This window comes from Micromesistius poutassou, assembly GCF_964030765.1.
Source record: "Micromesistius poutassou genome assembly, chromosome: 14".
Classification (NCBI taxonomy): Eukaryota; Metazoa; Chordata; class Actinopteri; order Gadiformes; family Gadidae; genus Micromesistius; species Micromesistius poutassou.
The window spans coordinates 18,487,596-18,514,667 of NC_140284.1; the positions used below are offsets into that span (position 1 = coordinate 18,487,596).

At 46.4% G+C, this 27,072-nt stretch overlaps 3 protein-coding genes across 4 annotated transcripts in view; 1 reads left to right on the plus strand and 2 right to left on the minus strand.

Annotated features, from left to right (window-relative positions):
* Window positions 1-6,929: 6,929 nt before the first annotated feature.
* On the plus strand, window positions 6,930-9,212 carry eef1akmt1 (EEF1A lysine methyltransferase 1). Of its 2 annotated transcripts, none has more exons than XM_084477999.1 (5): window positions 6,930-6,999; window positions 7,816-7,965; window positions 8,161-8,243; window positions 8,444-8,730; window positions 9,075-9,212. In XM_084477999.1, exons 2-5 carry the CDS (start codon window positions 7,819-7,821, stop codon window positions 9,206-9,208), a joined length of 651 nt encoding a protein of 216 aa, XP_084334125.1. In that variant the 5' UTR covers window positions 6,930-6,999; window positions 7,816-7,818; the 3' UTR covers window positions 9,209-9,212. The 2 variants fall into 2 exon arrangements, with proteins under 2 accessions (XP_084334125.1, XP_084334126.1); XM_084478000.1 differs by having other exon boundaries at window positions 6,953-7,084.
* A 1,014-nt stretch (window positions 9,213-10,226) lies between these two features.
* On the minus strand, window positions 10,227-11,465 carry il17d (interleukin 17d; the record flags this gene model as incomplete). The annotated part of the gene is made up of 2 exons (XM_084478216.1): window positions 11,105-11,465; window positions 10,227-10,584 (listed from the first exon to the last, which is right to left on the minus strand). Exons 1-2 carry the CDS (start codon window positions 11,461-11,463, stop codon window positions 10,227-10,229), a joined length of 717 nt encoding a protein of 238 aa, XP_084334342.1. The 5' UTR covers window positions 11,464-11,465.
* A 689-nt stretch (window positions 11,466-12,154) lies between these two features.
* ift88 (intraflagellar transport 88 homolog) overlaps window positions 12,155-27,072 on the minus strand; it is a 16,974-nt gene continuing 2,056 nt past the window's right edge. Inside the window, exons 6-24 of the mRNA XM_084478486.1 lie at window positions 26,843-26,912; window positions 26,332-26,422; window positions 25,835-25,939; window positions 25,387-25,489; window positions 23,642-23,988; window positions 23,261-23,331; window positions 23,039-23,125; window positions 22,555-22,654; window positions 21,195-21,281; window positions 20,685-20,871; window positions 19,053-19,161; window positions 18,576-18,726; window positions 17,905-18,020; window positions 17,041-17,093; window positions 16,811-16,876; window positions 16,316-16,422; window positions 16,047-16,116; window positions 13,017-13,130; window positions 12,155-12,723 (exon numbers count right to left, since the gene is read on the minus strand). Coding sequence (XP_084334612.1) covers window positions 12,602-12,723; window positions 13,017-13,130; window positions 16,047-16,116; window positions 16,316-16,422; window positions 16,811-16,876; window positions 17,041-17,093; window positions 17,905-18,020; window positions 18,576-18,726; window positions 19,053-19,161; window positions 20,685-20,871; window positions 21,195-21,281; window positions 22,555-22,654; window positions 23,039-23,125; window positions 23,261-23,331; window positions 23,642-23,988; window positions 25,387-25,489; window positions 25,835-25,939; window positions 26,332-26,422; window positions 26,843-26,912 — 2,156 coding nt within the window. The 3' untranslated portion in view covers window positions 12,155-12,601. The remainder of the gene's footprint in view (window positions 12,724-13,016; window positions 13,131-16,046; window positions 16,117-16,315; window positions 16,423-16,810; window positions 16,877-17,040; window positions 17,094-17,904; window positions 18,021-18,575; window positions 18,727-19,052; window positions 19,162-20,684; window positions 20,872-21,194; window positions 21,282-22,554; window positions 22,655-23,038; window positions 23,126-23,260; window positions 23,332-23,641; window positions 23,989-25,386; window positions 25,490-25,834; window positions 25,940-26,331; window positions 26,423-26,842; window positions 26,913-27,072) is intronic.

Below are 27,072 nucleotides of genomic sequence, written 5' to 3' on the forward strand. Positions count from 1 at the left end.
GCGCTCCTCACGTCGCTGTAACATACCTGTTGTACGTGGAAGGTAATGCAGGGTATTCTTGAGGGGAACCTCTTTTTCTTGAACTTTTTCTTAAAGTTTTTCTTACTTATATTTTTCATACCCTCGTATTTTCGTGGCCCATTTCATAATGTCAACTGTCACTCATCAAGTCAGGTTTCCCTCTTTACTGAAAGGGGAACCATTGTGACATGTCGTTTAAATACGCTATACTGCTGCTGGTATCTGTGGTTACAACACACTTAGAGTTGAGAGCTGAGAGTATGGTGCTAATATGTATATATTGGACCTGTATAAATAAAAGGTTAAATTAAATGATGATGAAAGACACGGTGGCAAAACCACAGATCCAAGAGTGTAAACAGGAAGTGGTTGTAACCGACTCATGACTCAATAAAAGTTCTGGAAGAGAGTCAGGGATGGATGAAAACACTCAAGCTAGTGTGGTTCAGCTGGCTGATCGTCTGGGCTGCAACCCAGAGCCTTCTCCGCGTCACGGACACGGGCGTGTGTGGAAACGCACCAGCTGTGAAGAACATTTTTAATGGCAAATGATCTGGAGTCGCAGTCATGTCTTCAATTAGAAGTCGTGAATAACCTGCCTAGTGATGCCGAACTCAAGCGATTCCATACCCCTCCTTCTTATGCTCACGCCTCAGATGACCAAAGCCAACTGAGCAGAACTACGATGGTGTATGAGGACTATAGTCTCCAACTGAGCAGAACTACGATGGTGTATGAGGACTATAGTCTCCAACTGAGCAGAACTACGACGGTGTAGGAGGAATATAGACTCCAACTTCGCCATACCTCTCTGCCAGCTCATGGAGGAATTCTTGACATGACAGTTGCACAGAGCTGTTAACAGAAGGGGATGTGCTAACTCGTACCACCACACTGACACTAAGCCTCCCAGACATTTCCGCAATGTGTCAGAGGAATAAAACATGCTACACACGGTACATGCATTCGTCACAGGGATTAAGACTTAAGAGCACTCTCTGTAACTCTGATGGAATATGGTATGAGGAGAAGACAGACAGGTTGGAGAGACAGACAGTTCAGAGTGCTACGCTGTTTGTTAATCTAGTACTCAGACCGCAAGGTCACATGTGAGGTGTATGCACAAATGCAGATAACTGTTGGGCTGTGTGTGTGTGTGTGTGTGTGTGTGTGTGTGTGTGTGTGTGTGTGTGTGTGTGTGTGTGTGTGTGTGTGTGTGTAACAACAACATACGAACACAACCAGGGAGAGAGAGGGAGAAGAGCGAGAGAACAGAAAGGACAGATAAAGTGCATTGAAGAGAGATCCAAGATGAAAAGAGAAAGATAGAAAGAGAGAAAGTGAGTTCTGTGTGAGTGCTGGTAAAGTGGACAAGAGACAGAACACAATCCTGAGGGAGACAAAGCTGGTGTGTGTGTGTTTGTGTGTGGCTTTCATTTCATTGCTGCATTTATTTGTCTGTTTATTCCTATTGTATACTTCCTGTACGGTAACTGTATGATTACTTCTTCTTGGGAATGTTTGCATCCCTCAAGCCTTCAAAGGAGCGAAGTCCTGAAGGATGAGGATGAAATTTGTCACAGTGCTGTCGGCTGGCGGGGAAGACTTTGTCAGCGTTGTTGTCAGTTTTAATGAAAACCTTTTGCCTTCGAAAGAATTTTCCTCGAACTTGCTGACAGCTGACGTGACGGATCGTGGTCACCGAGACTCCAACAACAACCCTGACTAATTAGCCTCTCAGGTGTAGCATCTGTTGGAGTCGTTGGCAGTAAATCACTATTTAGATGAGGATGATGAAGGTGATGGAAGATGATGATGATGATGACGATGACGGTATGTAGCCCAAGTGAAGGCACTCTGTTGAGAGGTCATATCAATCATAATAAGAAGCTGTTTAACTCCAACTGAACTCCCCGCAGGTCCGAGGCCAGTAATAACATACAGTAAAGGGAGGCTTAAGCCCAGCGCGTCGTGTGTTATTAACGAGACGGAGCAGTTAACGAGGTTCTCTCAGGTCGTCAGCGATGGAGCTCGGGTTATTAAACGAAGGAGTGAGGTCGTCAGTCGTGTCCTGTTTGTCCAGACGACAGGGCACCGGCGTCTTGCACACTTGCACACAACATTAGTCTGTCATCGCCATAAAGATGACATGACAGGTGTGACACGCCCCTGGCTGCACGCCTGTTGAGTGACACTGAGGAGGAGCAGAGGAGGAGGAGCAGTGCTGTCATTAAAAAGGGGGCGTTTGGCAGTTGATGGCTCTTGTCTGTCTTCAGGTTGGCAATAAGAAGTTTGTAAACAAGAGAAAGTACGTACATACTGTCATACACAACGTCTTCAACCTGCTTTAGTGAGCATGAGAAAACAGGCAAACTAACTAAACAAAATAATGCACCTCAGCAAGTCACACATTGAGCTAGTGTTTTAGCAGGGCACATTGCGCTAGAGTTTTAGCAAAACATTGAGCTGGGCTACAAACAGATTTGAAAACGTGTGGCTGTCGGAGAGTAAAGATTGTCCTAGAAACTAAGCAGGGTTCCTGGTGAACATGAAAAGGGTCCTGGTGTGGACAGACGGTTCTATGGTTTCCAAACTTGTCTTCTATGTCACCGTCTCAGACTCCAACATTGCTTATATCCTGCCTGCGCTCCAACTAACCAGGAGGGAAACAGACCAGAGACCAAACAGCTTGAAGCTGTTAGGCGTTTCCACCAAGGGCTCTAAAACAACAGTCTCAACAACACAATGCATTGATTACCTCTCAACAAAAAAAGCATGATGATGTGGTGTAAATAAACACTCACACACACTATACTCAATCATTGATGTAATATTGAAAGTAAAAATGATAAATCACCTCAACCTCATTTTGTCAATGCAGAACCATGTTGGTTCATCTCAAACACTCTGATACGAGCCAACTATCACTCCTACTCCTACTCCTGCTCTCTACGCAGAGGTGTGTGTGTGTGTGTGTGTGTGTGTGTGTGTCAAGTTCCCCTGCAATAGTGAAACTTTAGCAGGAATATTCTGAGCAGCAGTGAAACTTCAGTATGACACATACTGTATATGTCAAGCGCCAAATGATTTGTCAGGACAGCGTTTGCCATCAAAGGATTTGGCTAAATCCTTTGGTGTTAAAACTGCAAATAGAAGGTGACAGTGTGTGATTATTAGTCTAACGAGAAGGAGCTTGTCCCCTTTTAACTGATCAACTGATCGATCTGGTTGACTTCAGCAAGCGTCAACATAAACACACTGGGGACACTATACTGCCAATTCAATTCAAATCAACAGTGTAATGACCACACACACACACACACACACACACACACACTGTATAGAATCACAGTATCTCTCCCTCTCACAAAATAACACACACATAATCTCTCTCACACAGGAATATAATCTCAAAGGCACAGCCTCACACGCACGCATGAGAACCAGGCAGGCGGGCGTTGAGAAGCGGGTCAGGCATTCTCCGTGTGCAGCTGAGTGAGATAATTGACACACAGATGGCTCCGTCTTACTAGTACGACACCACCCGCATGTCCCTGTACCACGGGCCATGGCCCTGGACAGACACAGGTTTAGGATTATTTGCTGTAACATTGCGATAGTATCGTTGGTTCCTCTGTGTGTATGGGAGACCAACATGTATGCACACGCTCCTGTGTGCAAGGAGCAGTAAGGATTTGGGCATCTTGCACAAGGAGGCCTACAGGTTAGACTGCAGCACTGGACCAATTGGTGTGGTTGTCAGGGTTTGGTGTGGTTAGTGTCAGGGTCAAGACCCTGGGGGAAGCAAAGCGTCATGGGAATGACCACCAGAGTAGAAGTGCGACGTAAGACTTCCACAGCCCCATGGTGTAGAGATGGTGTTCCAGTCTAATCCCGCCCGAACCATCTCACGGCCAAAAGAGCAGTCCTGTGGGTCAGCTGACCTGGATATAATACCATCTAGGGACCACATCACTACCAGCCAATCACATCAAGGGACCACATCACTACCAGCCAATCACATCAAGGGACCACATCACTACCAGCCAATCACAAGCAGAGTTTGTCAACGGGATATGTGTCACAAAAGATCAAAGGTGTGCTCAGTGTTGTAAAATGGATCAACATCAATGAGACTTACCATAAGCTTTAATGAGGAAAAGTAAAACTGAATGAGTATTCATAGTAGTAATGATAACAGCATTATAGTGCATTTTACTGTGGATCGAAGAGCTTCTCAGCCCTAAGCTCTGTGGGTGCAGACAGCCTTAAGGTCATACTTTAAGAGGACCTGCCCTCCATAGAGACACAGGTCATTCATCAATGCATCATGTGCATTGTTACTCAATCTAAGAAGAAGGGCTTGTATATAAAAGGCAGTCAAATGGGACCAGCATGCCAGCGGCATGCTTTGCTCTTTTCCTGAACCGAGTTCCTGTACCCAGAGAGAGGGGGGGGGGGGGGGGGGCGGGCACTTAGCCAAACTAGGGTCCCCCAGGGCTTGTCTCGTGGTCTTTAGCCTGCTAAAATAAATAGTTCACGTAAAGTTATTGAAATTAGCAGCTAGAAACCACTCCCCGGGGGGGGGAACCCCAGGATCCCCGGCTAGGTCACCGGAGGGTAACCCCAACACCTCCTTAGTTCACAGCTAGCATGTCAAAACACCAGAGGTCTGATAGCCGCTGTCTGTCGAAAAGAGAGAGGGGGGGCCGAGGGGGTGGTCATGTGGTCGGTGGGGGAGGGGCAGTGTTTTGTTGTGGAGGTACATGCTAATAGAAAGCTTCCTGTTGACTGCACTGCTGTCGGATGAGATGAGCTAAAGGGAGTGATTGAGGAGGAAAAAGGGGGGGGGGACATAAACAAGGTCACTAATGCTCTGAGTGAGACAGCTTGAAGCAGGCTCACGAGGCGGCCGTAACTCAGTTAGAAGACTAATTAACGAGGAAGAAGAGAGATTTGATACGGGAATGTATTTGATTTGTTATGGGGGCGGGGGCGGGGGGGGGGGGGGGGGAGCAGTTACTATGGAAACGGGAGGGAAATCCCCTGAGGATGGGAGGTGACCCATATTTTTCAAAGGGGTACCCCCCCCCCGCCCCACTCTCTTTTTTGGTTCATTACCCTGAATCCACCCCCCCCCCGCTACAACCACAAAACACACACACACACACACACACACACACAGACACACCATCACGGCATGCCCTCTTCACATTCCATCAGCAGACAGTCACTCTGCCATCTGTTGCTTTATACTGTATATTTATATTAGTCATTTATCAGATGCTTTAGTCATGGATCACAGAGACTAGATTCCTACAGATGACATGATATATATTGGAGTCTAATCATTCAACAAAGATCTTTGGTACCATTCTGAAAACTCAAATGGCAGAAGAGGGTCTTGATTCAACAGAGGTCTTTGTTCTATGTTCTATATTCTACGGTCTTTGGTCTTTGTTCTATGTTCTATATTCAATGTTATTTGTTTTATGGTCTATCTATATTCTATGGTCTTTGTTCCATGTTCTAGATTCTATGGTCTTTGTTCTGTTATATCTCATATGCTACATGGTGTATATTCTATTTTATCTGTTGTATGCTCTATGGTCTTATGTTCCAGGTTATATGGTCTGTATTCTATCCTCTCGCCCTGATGGTTTGACCTTAAGGCTGATAGTTGCAGACAGACAGGGACTAGAAAAATACTGCCATGCACCCGGTCACCATGGTAACGGTCACTTCAGGTCCCTCGAGGCCACAGCTGGACTTCATTGAAGTTGACACACACACACACACACACACACACACCTTACCTGGAGCTATGCTCTCCTGCTGTCTTCCCATTGGCCATCACAACCGGTTACCGCAACCTGATTGGCCGCCCGTCTGCGGCACCATTAGGATGAGGAATATCGTTTGTGTATCTCGCCCCTGGCTCAGCCATGCCATCCTGCTATTGGTTAACTGAGAAAACAAAAGAACAAAGCAATTAGACATGATAGATTCAAACATACTCATATTGCAGGCAGACAAAATTGACTTTAAACTGAATATTTTGAGTAGCTGTCTTTATATGTATTATGCATTAATATTCACATAGCATAGTCAGCCTTCTGTAGTTATTTATGGATAAATATTTTCACACGTTTTCAATATGGCTAAAATGATAAAATGACAAGGCTTGTACTGAAAGCTGGTACTCTCTGTCCTTAAACAAAGGAATAATTATGTTCCCATCCCAAGCACACAAACCCACGCACACACATACCTAACTAACCTTATCCATTACTCTGTTCAAACCTTTCCGTTTGGAAAAGATGGCTTTCACAATAAAAAACATAAACTAATACAAATTACTACATTGGTTGATTAGCTCAGAGCAGTACTCTCAAGAAAAAAAACATTTTATTTCACAATTACCCCCAACAGGACACGTTAACACGACACCGCATCTCAAGGTAGTCTGTGGCTTCTGACTCAAACAGTAGCACACAGTGGTGGTTTCGTGTTCTCTGTCTCCACAAAGTGGTCAAATGTAGAATTACATTAAAAAGTAGGTAAAATACGTTTCTTACAAGTTTTTTTACACTTATTCGGAGCGCTTTCAGAGAAGGCATAATGACCTTTTTTGAACACTCAATTCCAGTCGAATCAGTTTTTTAACCTGTTCTTATACGTTCATGATTTCAACCTGAGTGTTGTGTATGTCAGATAAATTATCATACCTTTCATTGGTATTAAGTTTAATTCACTCGTTATAGTCCCGTACTTTGTTAATCCAATACCACATCACTTAACACGTTTTACAACACAGCTGTAAAAAAACAACAACCCTGAAATAGCTAATTTAGACCCTCTGTGGAACCCGTAGTCTTCGATCTGTACGTCATCAGTGCGCGCTGATTCACGTGTTGTGATTGTTTGGATGCGGCAGATGTGTTACTAACCAATTACTAGGTTTCAACTGGACAAAAGGTTGGTTATTATGGGAGAGACCGGAGACCGGATAACATAATAAACACAGGTCCTGTCTTTAAAGACCCCAGAATCCTGGCCTGAGGTTAAACACTTACATTTGTACTTATTTAAAGTATTGATGTTTCCATCGATCATTGATCTGTCAACTGTCGCTGCCCTATATATTGATCCCAGCAAACACCTCGTATTGAAGATGTATGAATATGAGCAATGTTCAGCTGCAATAAACGACCTGAACTGGCACTAGTGCTTTGGTTTGTTTTATATGAGTATCTTAACTTAATTTATAGTCTCGCATACCAGATGATTGAAGACCTCGCCGCCTACCATTCTAGTTTCTTCTTTTCCATTCTAGTACTGGTAGAGCAAGGCATTAACACCGCCATAGTTAGGGGGGTTTATCCATGTTTAGCTCAACTGGCAGAGCAAGGCATTCACATTGCACACTCTGGTACAGTAAGTGCTGTCATGCACCTTAAACATTGTTATTACACAAATAAAACCAAAGGAGAAGTGTTTTGTACATTAGTTGACGCAGATTAAATACGCAAGCCAGTTGATTTGTTAGCGATGTTGGGCGACATAGCGTCATTCTACCAAAGGACAAGGAATTATCTGCAGAGGTGTTTTAAGCCACAAGGAGAGAGAATAGTGGTCCATCAGTCTGAGCTCTATCAAAGTGCATGCACTTCACTTGTAGATAGCATTTCCCAAGTCTCAGCGCAGACACACACGTAACATTCTGAACATGCTTTGACTCCTGAGTGTGGATGTTAGGCTGAGCTCTGCTTCAGTCTGGTCTCCTGCTTTCAGGAGATGAGTGACAGCGATGAGGACGTGCCACGGCTGTCTGCGGACACGCTGGCCGCACTGCAGGAGTTCTACAACGAGACATCCCACACCAACGCCCCCACCGCTACCTCTGCAGACAAATTCTCTGTGGGAGCAGTAGGAGAGGACTGGGTAGGAGCACACACTGAACACAAACACAGTACACACAGACACAGGGCTAACACGCCCTACTTGGTACGGACACCTTGATGGGGGTGAGTCAAGTCAAAATATTTATAGAGCTCTGACATGCAAGCTACAATACATAGTTAAAATTAAAGTAGGAATGTCAATGGACTGTGTGTGTGTGTGTGTGTGTGTGTTCAGGGTATGAGTCAGTTCTGGTATGACGATGTAACTGCCACCCGGTTAGCTGAGGAGGTGATCCACGAGGCGGGAGATGGTGGGAGGTGAGGCCTTTAACTTTGTTATTTGTAATTATTATTACATTCGATAAGGGAGCTGTATTGAGCTGGTTTTAGTGTCGGGACTGAACATTTTCAGTCTAAGGGACTTGTATGGAAAAACATTTTTGAAATTGGTCCAGTATGCAATGTAATCCTAAACGTGTGTGATCGTGCATGTGCGTGCGTGCGTGTGTGTGTGTCAGGATAGCGTGTGTGAGCGCCCCCAGTGTGTACCAGAAGCTGAAGCAGGGCATCGTAGAGGGTTCGGACCGCATCTCGGCAGTGTTGCTGGAGTACGACCGGCGCTTCGCCGCCTACGGCGATGACTTCCTCTTCTACGACTATAACGAGCCGCTGGCACTGCCCGCTGCCCTGCAGGGGGGCTTCGACATCGTGCTGGTGGACCCCCCCTACCTCGCCCTCGAGTGTCTGTCGAAGGTCACCCAGACAGTGAAGTACCTGAGCAAGGGAAAGGTGCTGCTCTGCACAGGTGAGACCCGTCCAGCCGGGAGGCAATGAGCCTTTACACGCTGCAGGCACGCATTCATATAGAGAATATATACGGTATGAGTGTGTGGGGATACTCTTAGTTGCATCAGACATTGTGGACCATGTTCCTGGCTCTTACTGATTCAACTACAACTCCTCTCCTCTCCATTTTCTCACCTCCTCTCTTCTCCATCCCCCTTAACGTCCATCTCTCCTCTCACCACCACTTTCCTCCATCCTCCATCTCCTCTCACCCCTCATCTCTCCCCCACCCCCCCCTCTCCGTGTCTCCTCTCCCCTCTCCCTGTCTCCTGCCTCCTGCCTCCCTCGTCCTCACTCCTGCAGGAGCCATCATGGAGGAGCATGCCAAGGACCTCCTTGGCCTGAGGAAGTGCGGCTTCCTCCCCAAACACAACAAGAACCTGGCCAACGAGTTCCGCTGCTTCACCAGCTACGACTCCCGCCTCCTCTCCTGCTGAGTCGGGGGGGGGTGGGGGGTGGGGGGGTCCTCTAGCCGTCCTCTATCCTTCCTACTTCCCCGGGTCAGGCGGTTTCTGACGGTAGCCCCCGATTGGTTTGGGGAGCGTGAAACCCTGAAACCCGAGCGATCCTCGGTCGAAGGTAACCTGCTCGGACCACGTCTTTACCCATGAAAGAAATGAAGAAAGGAATGGAGAATTCTCTCGTTTCTGAATTAATGTAATGGTGTTGAGCCTCTGCCTTACACCAGGGAGGCTGGTCGCTCTTCTCCCCCCCCCACCCCCCCACTTTCTTGGACTGTTACGTACTGAAGGTTTCCACACAGAGCGACCAATAGACTGAAAGACACTGAAAGATGTTTCGACACAGTATTGGTTCAATAAAGTGATTTTAATAAAGGGTCTCATTGAGGTGTCTGACTCGTCACTGTCAGAGTCATAGTGTCAAGAAACTCTTGGCTATTTGTATTTGACATCATAGGTAGGTATCGTATAGCTTCATTCATTCGTGCCTCTATATTGAGGGTTCTGGGCTGTTAGTCGCTTGAGACTTGGGGTAGCGCTGTTGAGGCGATTCCCCTCCTGCTTAATAATTCCCTGCAGTTCGGTATAGTATCCTAGTAGTATCGGTTTAAGTGTTGAAGTACTGTATAAACAATACTATAGCACGGTGACAGATGGACATCAGCTGTAACCTTTTGTCGACTGGTGTGTTTGCAATATATATAGGCCTATATATCTATAATCGATACATAGCTGTCATGTATGGCCTGCATGAAATGGTGTGGCGTGTCAACTTATTTATTTGCTCCTTAACTAACGATAAGATCCAAGATTCAAAGAGCAATCAATAATCATGACTTATTAGCCGTCAGGCCAAGCTTAAGTTACTGTTCTTATTTGTGTGTTTATGTTTATCTGTGAGGGCCACTTGTCTGTTGCTTTGTATTCCAACGAATCCCGAGTCACCTCGTAGTTTTTAGATTAGTTGGAATAACGCAGGGGTTTCACACTTGTTTTATACCGGCCCTCCAGGGGTGGTTTTATAGACATTCTTGTTACTGCTAGTCACTCCAGTCTCTCCTCCATGTTTAGGAGCGACTCTGTCCAAACTCTGGTTCCAGCTCTGCGCCTCTCGGTCCTCCGCGAGCAGCGGGACGCACGTGCACCCCACGGGCACGGACACGTAGCTCTCCACGTACGCGTGGCGGCCCGCAACGCACGCACCCGTGCGTCGCAGGATGACGGAGGGCGTGTAGACGGGCGTGCTGCGGTGCCGTGCGCTCTCCTTGCCGCCGGGTCCCGTCAGACAGCCCGTGCACAGGCAGTAGGCCTCGGGGATGAAGCGCGGATACCTCATGGGGTCGTGGGAGATGCTAGATAAGAAAATGAGAGCAGTAGAAAAGTATAGGCTATTTGTTACAGGCGCATTAGAAATAATAGAAGAATGCTTAGATTTCAGGCCTCCCCAAAGAGTAACAGAAAACAAGGATAATGAAGGATGGGACTACACTTAAAATCTGTTTTTACGCACGTATTTGTGTGACATTTTTCATCTAATCTATAAGCTTAGCCATTTCAATGCTCATCGGTGTCCGTGCCAAAATGTTGCCTACTGGGTTGAATTCCTAATGTAGACATATAGCCAGAAGCCCTAACCTGCTCCTTAATGTCTCCGCACTGTCCAACCCATAGCTGATCCTTAATGACCCGTCTCCGCACTGTTCAAACCATAGCTGATCCTTAATGACCCGTCTCCGCACTGTCCAACCCATAGCTGATCCTTAATGACCCGTCTCATCCGTCAAGCCTGCTCCGCATGTCTCTGAACTCTCTACACCTAACTTAGGACCAAAGCGTCCTAAGTAAAAGACAGAACAAGTATCCTAGTCCTACCGGTAGGCCCAGGGAGACAGGCTGAGCAGGTTGACCGGCACGCGGGTCTTGGCGTCACTCTGGAGGAGGCGGCCGGCCGCGGGGCACGTGAGGTTGCGTCCCTCGCTGGGCGCGATCTGCAGAGTTTGGTGAAAAGCCTGCATGACCCCCACCGAGAGGCGCCCGAGCATCTGCTCGAGTATCTCCTCCGGGAGGTCCAGACACCGGCGGGTCCGCGAGGACGCCGCCGGCACAGGCTGCTTCTTCTTCTTCACGCGCCCCGCGCGCGTCACGTCCGTCGCCGCGACCTGGAGCAGGTAGAGGAGCAGCACGAGCACGCCCAGCCGGAGCGGCGTCGCGCGCCGTTTCAACCACCACATGGAGACCCGGTGTCCGTTCACCGTAGTCTACTCCGGTGAGTGACGGAAAGCTCCAACAACAACAACAACACACACACAACTTTACAAAATATAGGCTATTAAACAGTTCCTGTAGTCCCGATGTACGGGAAGTATACGTCTGTGTCCAATTGCGCAACGGAGCGGTTTCGCGCACGTTTTTCCTCACGGTATCTAAAATCGAACCGTAACCGTGACACTCGAGACCCGACCGTGAAGGAAACTGCGCCTCGCTAAATAAAGAACAAACCCACGGCGCGTGGCGTGAGCGAGGACAGGGGAGATGTAGCCCACACACACGAGACGGAGAGACTTGGCTCGGCGCGCACTGCTGTCGGTCTGTCCTCCTCCTCTGTTCCCCGCTCCCTCGATCGCCTCCTCCTCCTCCTCCTCCTCCTCCCCATCATCGGAACAAGATGTGGAGGTAGGCAGCGGCCAAGAGAGGCTCGGATATGTTCCGTTCAGATTTCGGCTGGAAACACACGTCTAGTCACACAGCAAGAATAAGTAAACAGACCAGCAATGTCAGGAAAACAAGAGATACAGCGGGTATTGTTTTAAAAAAAATATTTAATCAAAATAGTTCTATAGAGTTGTGGGGTAAACATGTGCGTCAGGACGAACGAGGTAGGGTGATGGAAAGACAAGAGCGTAAATATATATAAGCTCCTCTCACCCCACTGCGTCCGTGAGTCTTGTTGGATTTAAGTTGGAAACCTTCTGCTGAGGTTCCACCCGATTCCCAGAAGATGGAAATCCTGACGACCATAAGGTGGAAAAACAAACAGCTGAACCCCTCAACACCCACGTGTGTCAGACAGTCCTGAGGGGACTCGCGCTGTGTCTGGAGGAAGTGAGGCTGCAGTGGTTGCGCAGAAAAAGAACAGTTGGAAACGAAACGTAATCTAGTAGTCCATAAATCCATAGCCCATATGTCTGGGCTATATATAAGAAGGTACTCTATATATAAACAAATGGCCTTGTCAAAACGAGTTTCTTAAGTAAACGTCCGACAAACATGGCTGCTCAGATCAGCTATATAAAGTGTAGCTATTAAATTTGTTTTCAATGAGACAAGACGTTATAATACAAATAAATACATAAAACACATAACGCGCCGTCACTCGGGAAGTAGGTCATCTCCTAGCTCCTCGTCCGCGAAGTCGCTCTCATCCCCCCGCTTCTTAGCGGCTGTCTTCGGTCTCTCCGTCTGAGGGCCCAGCGGGTCCACGTAGGAGGCGTCTGGAGCCACCAGGGGGAGACAGAGAGACACGTCGGTGATCACCGTTGGCATTATTATGTTCTCTCTGTTGTTGTGTTACTATAATGTAACTGTTATCGTACCGTTATGTTACCAGTATGTCAATCTTATTACACTGTTACTAGTGTGAGTGTTAATTTACTATTACTTTTCTGTTCATTTAATGACCACAGACACCAGTTGCACTCCTATAGCCACCTATAGCCAGTGAGTGAGTGAGTGAGTGAGTGAGTGAGTGAGTGAGTGAGTGAGTGGGTAGTAAGAGCCCCTATACCTAGATCTCTCTGGCCACTGGATTCGTAGGGTTCGTTGGAACCAGGAAGGGACCTCATCTTGGTGCTCAGACGGTCACCACGGGAACTGTTGCCCTGGCTACTGTTTCCACTGTCTGGACGGACAAGAGAGACATAATTATCATTAAGTGATCAACAGTAGGAAGAGTTAGTGTTGGTGTTTAAAGCTGCATCAACCACTGTCCTCTCTGTATCAGTATCGTGTGTAATGACCCAGTGGGTTCAGTATATACTGGTGACATTCTGGGGGCGGAGCTTCAGCCCAGACAGACCATAATACCCCTGGTCGCCAGAGAAACTCAGCAAGATGCAGCCCAACAGGAGCAGCACAACTTCTTATCTCTGTGTGCGTGTGCGTGTGCATGTGTGTGTGTGTGTGTGTGTGTGTGTGTGTGTGTGTGGGCCTGTAATGCTGAACAGATGCATGGCTTTATTGCATCATTCGGCTGATGACACTTTCCAGAACACTGAGAGTGGACTGTCAGAGATAGGAAGGGAGAGATGGGTGTCGTGTGTGGATAATGGATGTACTAGAGGTATTGTATTGTCAGTGCTGTAGTTCTGCTGCACATGGAACTGTGATAATATTACGTCCATCACACTTCATCACCACACCTTTCTCTACCGCTGTTTACGTCTATCTACAAACATCTCCCTCTCTACCTTCGTCTCCCTCTCTCTACGACCATCTTCCTCTCTCTTCCTCCGTCTCCCTTCTCCCTATCTCTGTCTTCCTCTCTCTACCTCTCTCTCCATGAACATCTCCCTTCTCCCTATATTCCTCTCTCTACCTCCGTCTCCCTCTCTCTACGACCATCTCCGTCTCTCTACCTCCGTCTCCCTCTCTCTACGACCATCTCCGTCTCTCTACCTCCGTCTCCCTCTCTCTACGACCATCTCCGTCTCTCTACCTCCGTCTCCCTCTCTCTACGACCATCTCCGTCTCTCTACCTCCGTCTCCCTCTCTCTACGACCATCTCCGTCTCTCTACCTCCGTCTCCCTCTCTCTACGACCATCTCCGTCTCTCTACCTCCGTCTCCCTCTCTCAATCCTTCCCTCCGTCTCCAAACCTCTCTCTTTTCCCCTCTCCCTATATTTCTCTCTCCCATCTCTCATATTTTTACATTTCTACACAGAGAGCCTGGATGGATGGACTCACAGACAGAGAGATGGGTGGATGGAGGGGGGAGGGAAGGATTGATGGAGGGATGGAGAAGGGAGTGATAAATAGAGGCTGATTCCAGGTCACGGATACAGACTTCACAGGCTTTGGAGAAAACTCTCAGCGGAGCTCAAAGTATTCTCACATATCTCACACCAGCCTCTATGGCCTACAGTATTACCCTCTCCCTCCCAGCCTCTCTCTGGCCCTCCTCTTACTGTCTCCCATCTCGCGCTCCTGTTTCAATACAGTGACCAGTGCAAACATTGACAGGAAAGTGGAGAGAGAGGAGAGGGAGTTTATTGACACTTTATTGTTATTGTTATATATATGCTGTACATACATATATATATATATATATATATTCTAGTTTATTTAAACCATTTTGTTCTTTGTTACTCTTTTTACTCTTGTCTTTATACTACTTTATATTTTATTTATTTTATTTTTAATATTGCATTGTTAAGGAGAGTTTGGAACACAAACATTTCATTGCCAGCTATGAAATGCTATGCTGCTATGCTGTTATGTTGTTATGCATTTGACAATAAAATAACTTGAACTTGAGAGTTATGTTCATGCCAGGATATAGAAGGATATGTAAGCGGTGCAATTTATATTGCACCCTGCAAACACAAAACTCAGTCAGTTATCTGTTTAGTCAGCCTAGTCATCAACAAGTTTGATCAATCAAACCATCTGATCAATTTAGCGAATCTCTCACCTGGTTTCACATCCACTCCTGAAGCATCATGGGAAAAAAGAATCAAATACATAAAGTCTTCATTTGATTGGTCGTGTGTGAGGTCACGTGCATCTGTATATCTAACCACGCAGTACTACAGTAATCTACTCACTATTATGGGGAGAGACGGCCAGAGAAAAAAACCTGACTACCCTATCTCAATGATTACACTTCATCTATATATATATATATATACACTAATTATTTTAATTTTTTCTATGTAAATGTACATTTTCCATGACAATGTAGCCTTTCGAACTGAATGGAGATACGGGCAGAAAAGAGAAAGACAAGAGACGAGGCAGCCGAGACGTAAAGGGAGACAGTAAGAGAGATAGTGCAGTGAGGTACCAGAGAGGTCTCTCTCCTTCTTGGGAGGAGTGGGAACGGGTGAGGGGGCGTGGCCTGTCCACCATCACCACCAAACACAGGAAACAGGAAGCAGAGAGTAGGAAGAAAGAGAGACATAGAAGAAGAGAATCTGGCTGATCAAGATGTGAGTGGTAGTAAGTGACAACATATATATATATTAGGGGTGTAACAAAAACCGATTTGAATCGGAAAATCAATTTTGATTTAAAAGATGCGAATCTTCTTAATCGAACTGAATCGAATCGTTCCATTTAAAAAATGTATTGTTCCTGAATCGTATCGTACCCCATGTATCGAGATACACATTGAATTGTCTTTTATTGGAGAGATGCACATCCCTAACAAATACACTTCTTCTCTAGTCTTTGATAAATCTTTTTGATTTATCAAAGACTAGAGAATTTATTTTGTGAAATGATTGTCTACTTTCAACAAGAAATCCATTGCATCATACCCTCTCGAATTGAGCCGTGCCACATAGAATCGAATCGAAATCCTTCTGAATCGAATCGTTCCATTTAAAAAATTTATCGTTCCTGAATCGTATCGTATTTGATGCGTATCGAGATACGCATCAAATCGTCTTTTATTGGAGAGATGCACACCCCTAATATATATATATATATATATATATATATATATATATACACATTATTAGCACACCATTGGCCCTTCTAGGTCACATGCAAGTGTTTCCTGGCGGTTTATTGGCCGGTGTCACGGTTACTCACCACTGCCTGCGCTCCCCTCTCGCCCCTCTCGCCGCGCTCTGGCACTGCCCTCCCTCCCCGACCTCACCCTCTGGGGGGGGAGGAAGGATATAAAAAATAGATTACATTTGTTTGTGTGAATAACAGTTTCTACCGTTTCTATGAAAAAAAAAATTTTCATAAGTGTGTGTGTGTGTGTGTGTGTGTGTGTGTGTGTGTGTGTGTGTGTGTGTGTGTGTGTGTGTGTGTGTGCGCGTGCGCGTGCATGCGTGCGTGTGTGTGCGTTGTACCTGTTCTCTGATCTCCTTCATCTTCTCTACTTTCTTCATCTTGGTGGCATACTCCTGAACCTCCTTCAACCCCATGTCAGTACACAGCCTGACCAGGAACCGAAGACCTGGATACGCACATGAATAACACACACCGTCAGAACACAGCCTGAAGACCTGGATACACACACCCAAACACACATTAATACACACACCGTCAGAACACAGCCTGAAGACCTGGATACACACACCCAAACACACATGAATACACACACCGTCAGAACACAGCCTGAAGACCTGGATACACACACATCAACACACACACTCAGTACACAGCCTGACCAGGAACCGAAGACCTGGATACACACATCCAAACACACATGAATACACACACCGTCAGGACACAGCCTGATGAGCCTGGATACACACAATAATATCCACATTCAGCTTCGATATACATTATTACATTATTAACGGTGTAGCAGTTGTATTTCTAGTGTTGTGGTGTGTGATTACATTCTATGTTTTCTGGGAACTTGCGGTGGATGTCTTTGTAAGTCTCCAGGGCCTGCTGGTAGTTGCCTGTGAAGAAAAACACTCACAGATTAACTCTGTAATACTTGATTTACCAATACTTTACACTCTACTTTTACATGCTGCTAATACTTTATATATACTTTACATTCTGCTTATACTTTACATGCTAGTACAGTACGTTACATGCTACTTGACATAAACAGACTGACCACTTCTCCTGTAACAGCTGGCCACCATCAGCTGCCACTTGACCTGAGTGGGCCTGAGAGAACACGACACAGAATGGTATATGCTCACTGCACCAGGGAGTATGCTTAAGCAATAGATCACGACAGGATGTTCTCGTCCAACGCCCCTTAACGGTGGTATAATGAGAACATTCCACACACTGAAGTGATCTATTGCTTTTATAAAGCGGTTACGTAAGTATGGCAAAATGAATGTCATAGACACCCTCAATTTTGAAAAAACGAGAAAGTCGGAAAAGCATTTTTTTAACGAATACAAAAATGTAGTCCCTCCTGGCTGCCTGCAAAGTGCGTGGCGGTTGCTATGCAACACACTGTAGCGTCCTTCAGAGATAAGGCTAGAAACGGTCGGTTCGCCGGCAATTTAGCCTACTATCGAGTTCACTCACCGTGTGCCTATTGCTTTACAACATTTCCACCCTCTCCATCAATCAACATGTTTTTAGGCTTCAGTGAACTATGCTATTGCTTTTATATATAAATAAACAACAGTTCAAGTTAGGTGCGAAGTGATACTGAACTCTGTCAACTGATTGGGCGTCTTAGCTGCGTGTATACGCTCATCATACAACAGTTAGGAACCAATCAGATCGCTTGATTTAAGCCACCCGTTTTATAAATGGTAGTGAACAGTGTGGTCACCAGGGTTACCACTGGGCCCTGAACACAGTGTGGCCATCATGCTGACATCATCAGTGGGCAGTGAACAGACAGTGTAGTAACCATGGATACCAGCGTGTGTGTGTGTGTGTGTGTGTGTGTGTGTAGTGAACAGACTCAGGTTCAGTTACCGCGGTGACCGGCGTGTAGCAAACAGTTACTCACTGGATGAGCATGGCCCGCTCAAAGTACTGGATGGCCTTCTCACAGAACTGGGTCTCTATGTAGTACGCCCCCAGCCACTCGATCACCGCCATGTTGGACGGGAAGTGTCTGAAGGACTGGACGGACACGGAGCACATCTTAAGACTCATCTGGGTTCAGTTATGCGAATATCCAAGTTTCCATACCAGACCAGAGCTAGACAATGATCGTGACGTCAGAGGTGGAAGGCGGCCCAATTAGCATCGAGAACAGAACGCACCGTGGATACATTCACCAGAAGTGAAACACACTCAAGATAAATAAAGTGCCAAAGGATCTATTTGTTACAATGCTCAGAGAGAGTAGTACAACTGCTAAATTTGGTACAATACTATATCGATATTTACTGTGATATTTATATTTACTGTGTGTGACTTATGTTTACCATTACGTACCCCTGGAATGCCACATACTTTCCCCAGGAAGACCAAACCATAGACCAGATCAAAATCAGACCCGGCCCAGGACCAGTTCAGACCAGACCAGTCAAACCCAACCCGGACCAGTCAAACCCAAACCAGACCGGTCCAACCCGGACCAGTCAGAGCCGAACTAGACCAGTGTGACCAAGACCAGTCTGACCCAGACCAGAGCAGACCAGTCAAAGCCCAGACGCCAGCGGGTGTGTGTACCTCTGAGTAGTACTGCAGGGCCTGGGGCTTGTCTCCCTCCACGTCATGGAGCCCCCCCAGCTTGGCCAGCACCTGGGGGTCAGTGGGGGTCACGCTGATCAGTTGCATTAGCCAATCCATGGCCTGCTGGGGGTCGTCCAGAAGCTCATAGCTGGCGGGGGGGGGGGGGGGGGTCAAGGAATAGTAAACAGTAATACACACACACACAAATACATTGTCTCTAGGAGAAATACACACAGACAGATACACACGTACTAGAGTACCAACACACATTATACACACATACTCTGTTACACAATAATACACACACACAAATACATTGTCTCTAGGAGAAAACACACACACACACACAATAATAACACAATAATAAAACACACAGATAAACAATCTCAAGGACCAACGCACACAGATAAACATACTCTATTACACGATATTACACACGTTCAATGACAACCGCCCGATAATACACGAGGATACAGGTGGGCCAGCTGGAACATGACCTGGGAGCTGTTCCTCAGGATGGCGTGGAGCTTCAGGAACCCATCGAGAGCCTCCTCCAGTCGGTTCAGCCTCTTATAGGTCAGCCCTGGCCAGGGGCACCGCAAAGATGGACATTTTTATTGGACTCTTAATATTTGTGACTCGCAGAAGACGATTCACAGAAATAAATCACATATTTTATAAGACACAACTCAAAGATGTGTATTTGTTGATCTTGATTTAGCCATGTGGATATCATTTTACGGAGCACAAATACCAAATATTTGTGGATTGGGTTAGACGCACTGTGAATCGTCTTCTGTGGGTTACAAATAATCGTCCATTTACAAACACCTGTCAATCATGCTTTCTCAAACCCAGTTGACCTCTGAAGAATAAGTCCCGCCTCCGAGGCTCCCGGTTCCCTCGGTCAAATGTCAATGGGAAATAACACAGGGTTTTCGTTGTCCGTTTTCATCTAGTTTCAACTGGGTTTTTGGATTTTTGGTGCCGTTAAAGTAGCATTAATAATCGTTTACTTCTTTAACGGCACAGACAATCCAAAAACACAGTCGAAACTAGATGAAAAATGTGTGTAGTTCAAAACGTGACGCAGCTTTTACTTCTCCGCCACCTACAGAGTTTGTTATGTACGATCAGTCAGAAACCCCCATGTTATTCCCCATAGACATTTGATAGAGGGAACCGGAGCCTCGGAGGCGGGACTTATTCTTCGGAGGGTCTGTTATGGGCATGGTCTCGTTCGGTGACCTTAACGCCCACACTCCGTATTGCTGACAAATGAAACATAGAAAATTAGGGATGCACCGAAATTAAAATTCTTGGCCGAAACCGAAAACCGAAAATGAGGAAACCAAGGTCGAAAACCGAAAACCGAAACACCGAAATAAATTATTATGCCAATTATTAGTAGGCCTACCATTGCATTTATAGCTATGACTGTGTACTAACCTCACTAAAATCAAGGCATTGCAATTCAAAGAATAAATCAATTACAATTATTAAAAGTATAAAAATATTTATTTAGCACTGAGAAAACAACAACACCGTTTTCCGTTTTGCACTTTGCAGACGGTCCCTAAGCTCTAGCCGACAGCTCATAGAAGCTGTCGGCACTTTGCGGACGGTCCCTAAACTCGAGGCTGATAGCCGACAGCTCATAGAAGCGGTGTCATAGCGAGCCGTCGCTAAAGACGGCTCGTTTGGATGAAAACAAGGTTGTAGCTGGTTCTCTAGATTACTACATTTAGCTAGAGGTGTCATTTGTTTCACAATGTTTCACTGTTGATCTATGGAACCTATAGATATATGGAAGGAAATATGCCCACACCGCAGACATGTTGGCGCAGAGGCGCTTATCCAGACAAGCGTGTGCTGGCCGCGGTTTTTGTTTGCGTCATCACAATTTCCTGTTTCGGCCGTGTTGTTTCGGTGATAAAAGTGTTTCGGCCGAAAGCCGAAAATGCGCTTTTCGCAATTTTCGGTGGCCGAAATTTCGGTGCATCCCTATAGAAAATCCCCCACTTGGCGCGAGCCCTTCTGCCAAGTGCATGGGCCCCGTGTCCCCGGCTGTGTCCCCACACGCGCCTTGGTCCGCGGGGAGCTCACCCAGGTTGTAGAGGGCCTCGGTGCAGGAGGAGTCGTTCCTCAGGGCCTCCCGGTAGAACTCGTCCGCCTTGTCGTAGTCCTGCCTCACGAAGCACGTGTTCCCCTTGTTGATGAGCGCGGCCGGGTTGTAGCGGTCCGCGCTCATGGCCAGGTCGGCGTAGCGGTCCGCCTGCTCGTAGTCCTTCTCCTGGGAGGTCCCCAGGTCAAAGGTCAAAGGTTAGAGGGGGTGGAGGTATAGCAGGGTTTTGGAGGAGTGTTATGAATCAAAACGTAAACAATGTAATAAATTAATTTAGATTTTTCAGATTTTGGTCGTAATATATATATATATATATATATAAGACATAGGACTAAATACTAAATACTCTTAAGCCAATTAAAATATAATCATGGATTTAGGCAAACTTGCGACTTTTAATTCAGATTAAAAAGCAGTTGGTTTGGGTTTAAACAAACGCAGTGCTCCCCTAGTGGTGGAGAGGAGCATGGCACCACACTAAAGTTATTCACCAGAAAGTAGAGGAAGGAGAGGTTGGTGGCGGCGGCACTCTTCACCCGGCTGTCCTTCTTTTCAAACATCTTCAGCGACTCGACCGCCTGGGAAAAAAAAGAAACAGAGACGCCCGTCAGGGTGCAAACTCAACCTGACCTTTAACCCCAGGGTTTCCATGTCAGTGTGTATTCCCTGAAGCCGGGGGAGGTGGTGGGGGTTATCTATTACACACTGCGTTTCACTTTATTGGTTTGCTTGTCAGTGTAGGAAATATGAATTTCACCTAAAACTATTTTTTAACATCGATTCCCAATGTTTCAAATTGCCTGCTTGTGAATAGGCAATACACAAAGCTTTAAGTCAAAACGATGTGCTAGGGGAGCGTGTTTCATTGAAACAAATGAAAATTGAATGTTGGTGAACCCCATCCGGTCCATTTAATACATCCATGGACAACTCAATGAAACAATGTCCTCATAAAACACTGCAGATGCTTCAATAAGTGGATCAAGGGGGGGCCTGTCTCCCCACCCCATCTGCTTCCTATCATGCATGTCAACACAGTGACATGCCTTTCCTTTGGCTTTCTTCAAAGGTTTACTAGTCCAAAAAAAAAAAGATCACACTTATAATTGCTAGCAGGATAATACAATTTTACTGTCATTGAAATTGTGCACTGTGACTCGGGAGCACAACCTGGTGGAGATCTGTGGGATTTCACTCCAGGGAGGTTGAGTTATTTACACACTTAAGTCATTTTGAATTTTTATCCAAAGCCACAAAGACGTCTTGCTTAAAAGATGGGCCAGGGACAGGCTAGGCTTGGGACATTGGGGGTTATCTGGTAGTCTACTATAGTTCAACACACACAGGAGGTACAGCGTTAGCGATGCTAAGGGGGGGGGATGCTAGGGTTTACATGCAGAGTGTGCATAAAAACAAAAGACACAAAACACACACACACACACACACACACACACACCAAAGAAACAGAAGACACACATACCTCAACCTGAGCCATGCAGATGGAGAGAGACAAAAAGACGGAGCAAGAGAGAGACAGAGAGAGAGAGAGAGATTAAAGAATGGAGTGAGTGAGAGAAGGGAGAGTTGGCCAATCAAGGGATAACTTTCTGATTATGAAATTGACACCTGCTGCCAAGAAAATAATAACACAAATAATAAGAATATACCTCAGAAACTCTGAGTACCCTGGAATCGGTGATCCTTTCATTGTTTGCAGAGGTTGGGTTCCGTACGTTGTCCTGTCGCGACCCACCTCCTACTTGATCACCACCCATTCTGGGCCCCGACCCAAGGCTGCTCTAGGGGCTGCTCTGGAGCGTGCTAGCTGCTCTCCAACCCTGTGGCCCTCACCTGTTTGAAGTCCTTCTGTCGGAGGTAGGTGATGGCCTTGTTGATCTCCAGATCATTGGCCAGCTCCACATACTGGGAACTCTTCACCATGTCCACACACCTACAGAACACGACAATAGCTCATTTGCACGTGGTCTTTAATCTCAGCCCATTATTTCATGTAAATTTAGCTTTAATCCAAAACGACAATACAAAAAAATGTGAAAGGAGCCGATAGGGGTTCGACATCTTGCTCAAATATTCCTACAGGTAGACGGCACACATGGGGTCGGAACCCACACCCTTTGAGCTGAGAGTCGATACCCGCTAACCATTAGAAATAACCCACACCACCCTTTTTTTACCACCCATTGTAACAAGTAACTAACCGGCATATTGACCATTCAATTGTATTCCTCAACCATTGCTAATCTCAATAGATCCCAAGAGGCATCGAATGTAATTATCTGAGCCCCATCTGGTGGCGGTGGGCGGAAAAACAAACCAGTCGAATCCCGCGGCAAAGGAGCTCTCGATGGCCGGGGCGATGAGCTTGGCTGACGTCATGATGAACTTCTCCGCCAGAGACTTCCTGTAAGGGAGGGTTGAAGAGGAAGTGGAGGAACAGGGGGATGGTGCAGTGATGGGTTAGGGTGGGGGGAGGGGGGGAGGGGGGGGTGGCACTTAAGAGAAGTGTGTGCGTGTGTCGCAGAGAAGTGTGTTTTACCGCTCCCTCTCCATCTGGTGGAGCTTGTCGTTTTTGATCGCTTCGGTGACCAGATTGGCGTGAGTGTCATCCTATGATTGTGAGAGAGAGAACCAAGCGAGAGAGAGAGAGAGAGAGAGAGAGAGAGAGAGAGAGAGAGAGAGAGAGAATTTAACCACTAGATGACAGCAAAGTCATAAAAGCAATCTAGTCTAGTCACTCTTCAAGGGGCCCCCATTTTACCACCAGGTGGACCCCGCCACTTGTGACGTCCCAAACAGGGTGGATCTTGAAACCCGTTCTAACGGCTAATCCACATCACACCTGGTGGTTAAACAGAGGGGGGACCCTACAGCGAAAGCCGGTCCTGGACCGGCTGGGAGAGCAGGCCCGGCGGCTCACGTTGGTGGGGATGTACTTGTCCTCCTCGCCGATGCCCAGCGGCACGGCGATGAGCTTCTGGAAGGCCTTCTTCATGCGGTCGCGGTCCCCCGTGGCGTAGTAGCACAGGATCAGGTTGAAGCCGGTGCGCACGTTGGGGCTCTCGCTCATGATGTGCTCGAAGGAGGTGACGGCGTCCGAGTACTGGCCCATGCGGACGAAGACCACGCCGATGTTCTGCAGGATCTTGATGCGCGTCTCCTTGTGGGCGTTGGAGATCTGGTCCAGGGCCATGCGGTAGAACTTGATGGCCTTGGGGTAGTTCTTCTGCTTGAAGTAGATGTTGGCCATGTTCACCTTCAGCCGCCCTGGGAGGAGCGGGGGGGGGGCAAAGGGAACCGGTCACAAGGTCAGACTGGAAACCTCACGGGAAACCAGGAGATAGCTGCTATTACTAGAGACCAGTAGACACCAAGTATTACTAGAGACAAATAGATACAGAGTATTACTAGAGACCAGAAGATACAGAGTATTACTAGAGACCAGAAGATACAGAGTATTACTAAAGACCAGAAGATACTGAGTATTACTAGAGACCAGAAGATACTGAGTATTACTAGAGACCAGTAGATACAGAGTATTACTAGAGACCAGTAGACACCAAGTATTACTAGAGACCAGTATACACCAAGTATTACTAGAGACCAGTAGATACCAAGTATTACTAGAGACCAGAAGATACTGAGTATTACTAGAGACCAGTAGATACCAAGTATTACTAGAGACCAGTAGATACCAAGTATTACTAGAGACCAGTGGATACCAAGTATTACTAAAGACCAGAAGATACTGAGTATTACTAAAGACCAGAAGATACTGAGTATTACTAGAGACCAGTAGATACAGAGTATTACTAGAGACCAGTGGAAACCAGCTATTACTAGAGACCAGTTGATACAGGTCTAACTAGAAACCAGTAGATACCTGGTGATACTAGAGAACAATAGATAACTAATATTACTAGAGACCAGTAGATAGCAAGTAATACTAGTAATACTAGTAGATACAAGTAGATACCTAGCAATGCTAGATACCAGTAGATACCAGGTATTATTCAAGCCCAGTAGATATCTAGTATAACTAGTGACCAGTAGATACCAGGTCGAACTAGAAACCAGTAGAATCCTGGTGATTCTAGAAACCAGTAAATAAGTAGTTATACAAGAGACCAGTAGATCCCTAGTATTTCTAGAGACTAGTAGATATCTAGTATTACTAGAGCTTGTCGCAGATTATTGCACCTCTGTTTCTGATTGACTTAAACTATCCACAAGTTTCCACCGCCCCGTGATGCGAATTGTGGGCTTCACTACCGGTTACTACGAGATTGATGTAAACAATCGCCGTCTGTCATTCATTCTTTCATTACAATGAATGAACCAATTATTTCGTTTTGTCCAGTTGTAAGTACATCCTCGAACGGCACACGTTGTTCCCGAGCTTTTTAAAGCCATCATTTTATTTAGCGACAGAACGACTACATACTGTGATGTGATTAGCCTGCCAGCTGATCAGCTAAAAACACAGCGGAGGCGTCAGGCGCAGTGGGTGGCCGGAAGTGTGGCCCCACATTTACCCAGTAACCACCCCAGGAAACTTGTGGATAGTATCACGTGATGTCTATTGACGCCACCTGGAGCCCAATGAGTGTGTCACTACAGAGAGCCAGGGGCCTTTAACTTAACTGTGTCTGCACGGACCCTCACCTGCATTGGTGAACATCTTGTTCTTCACGATCACCTGGTAGGTGTTCAGAGCCTCCGGGTACATGTCATTGTTTGCATATTGGTTGGCGAGGTTAAACAACACCTAGAGGGGAGCCAATCAGCAAAACAGAAGCAGTCCGTCAGTCTGCGTGTAGGATAGAGGATACGAAAGCCATGTCCCAATTCTGTCTCTACCCCCTAACAGCTTGGAGCAGTTTGGAGCTGTTCCTTGAGGTAGTGGGTCCTCCAAACAGGCTCCGAACAGAGCCAGAGGGGCTAAGAAACGGCAGAAAATAGGACTGGTACTTGTAAAGGGCTTGCATCGACGTCTTAGACGTCTGACATGGAAAACACATTTATTTTGCTCAGAACGGAGTTGTCGTGCAATGTGGTCACAGGACTTTAGTATGGGCACCGCCGTGAGAAAACTGAAGACCTTGTTCCTTACAGCGTAGGTGAGGTCAGGGTTGATGTGGTCGGCGTTTCCGGACTGTTCTCTCTGTCTCACCAGCGCCCGCTCCTTCCTGCCCGCCTCCTTGGCCTTCTCAAGGGCCTGGACATGCACACAGGGACACACACTAACTGTTCAAGGCCATATTTCCCATTAAGACCTAAAACTGATTGACTAAGAAACTGGACTAGCTAACCAGTTTTATTGTGTTTCCCCCTTGAGGTCATTAAATGCTTGATTTTATTACCGTGGTCCCTAAAGTATGGAACCTTGTCCAATTGGCATGCTTCCAAAGGGGCTGACCCTGCAGCAGTAGACCACTACACATGGTTCACTAGGTCCACTACACATGGTCCTCTATGCCCTCCACACATGGTTCTCTAAATCCACTACGTGTGTTTCTTTTAGTCCACTGTGCATGCTTCCTAAAGGATTGCCCCTTAGTCGACTGGATATGGGACTTTAGGTCCTCTTGGTAAGTCTCCTATACTGACCAGCTGCAGGGAGCCCTGGCTGTGTGCGATGCAGCTTTCGGCGATCAGCTCGTTCACTCTCTTCTCCAGGATCTTGATCTTCTCCTCGGGTCTGGAAGCCCCAGAGAACACAGTTCACTAGCCACAACAAAATATGGAGGTCCACAGAGAACCAAGAGGAGCACATTACCTAGTAGAGCCAATGGGGAACAGACCACTGTGAAACCCTTACAAACCCCCCCCTTTATTCAGAAATGTTAGGGGTCGGTGCTGAAGAATACTTGGCTCACTAATCCATTGAGATGTTCACATCTGTTTGACTGGTTTAATGAGCAGCCATGCTCTGCCATCTTCTTGAATTGATGTTGCAGACCAGGATTTTTTCCCAACATGTGTATTACGCAGTACTCTCTTATGTGTAAAAGTAGCAATCAAAATATATGTATGAATTAAATATCCATCATCAATATTAGAGGCTGTTGTAATGTGCTGTTTATTATAATGTTGTTTTTGCAGCTGATGGTCGACTCACGTGTCATCATTACGGGCCTCTAAGGGAGGGGCGGGGCCTTTGGACTGACCGAGGGGGTCAAAGGTCGTTCCTGAGAAGGGGGGTTGAGGTATGTAAGCATCATGAGAAATTAATGATAAGCAAAGACTCAATTAAAATAAACTGAGCTGAAATAAACCAAGTTAAAATAAGATCAAACACAATAAGCCAGAGAGAAGAGACATTGTGGATAAAACAAAATTAGATTAAAT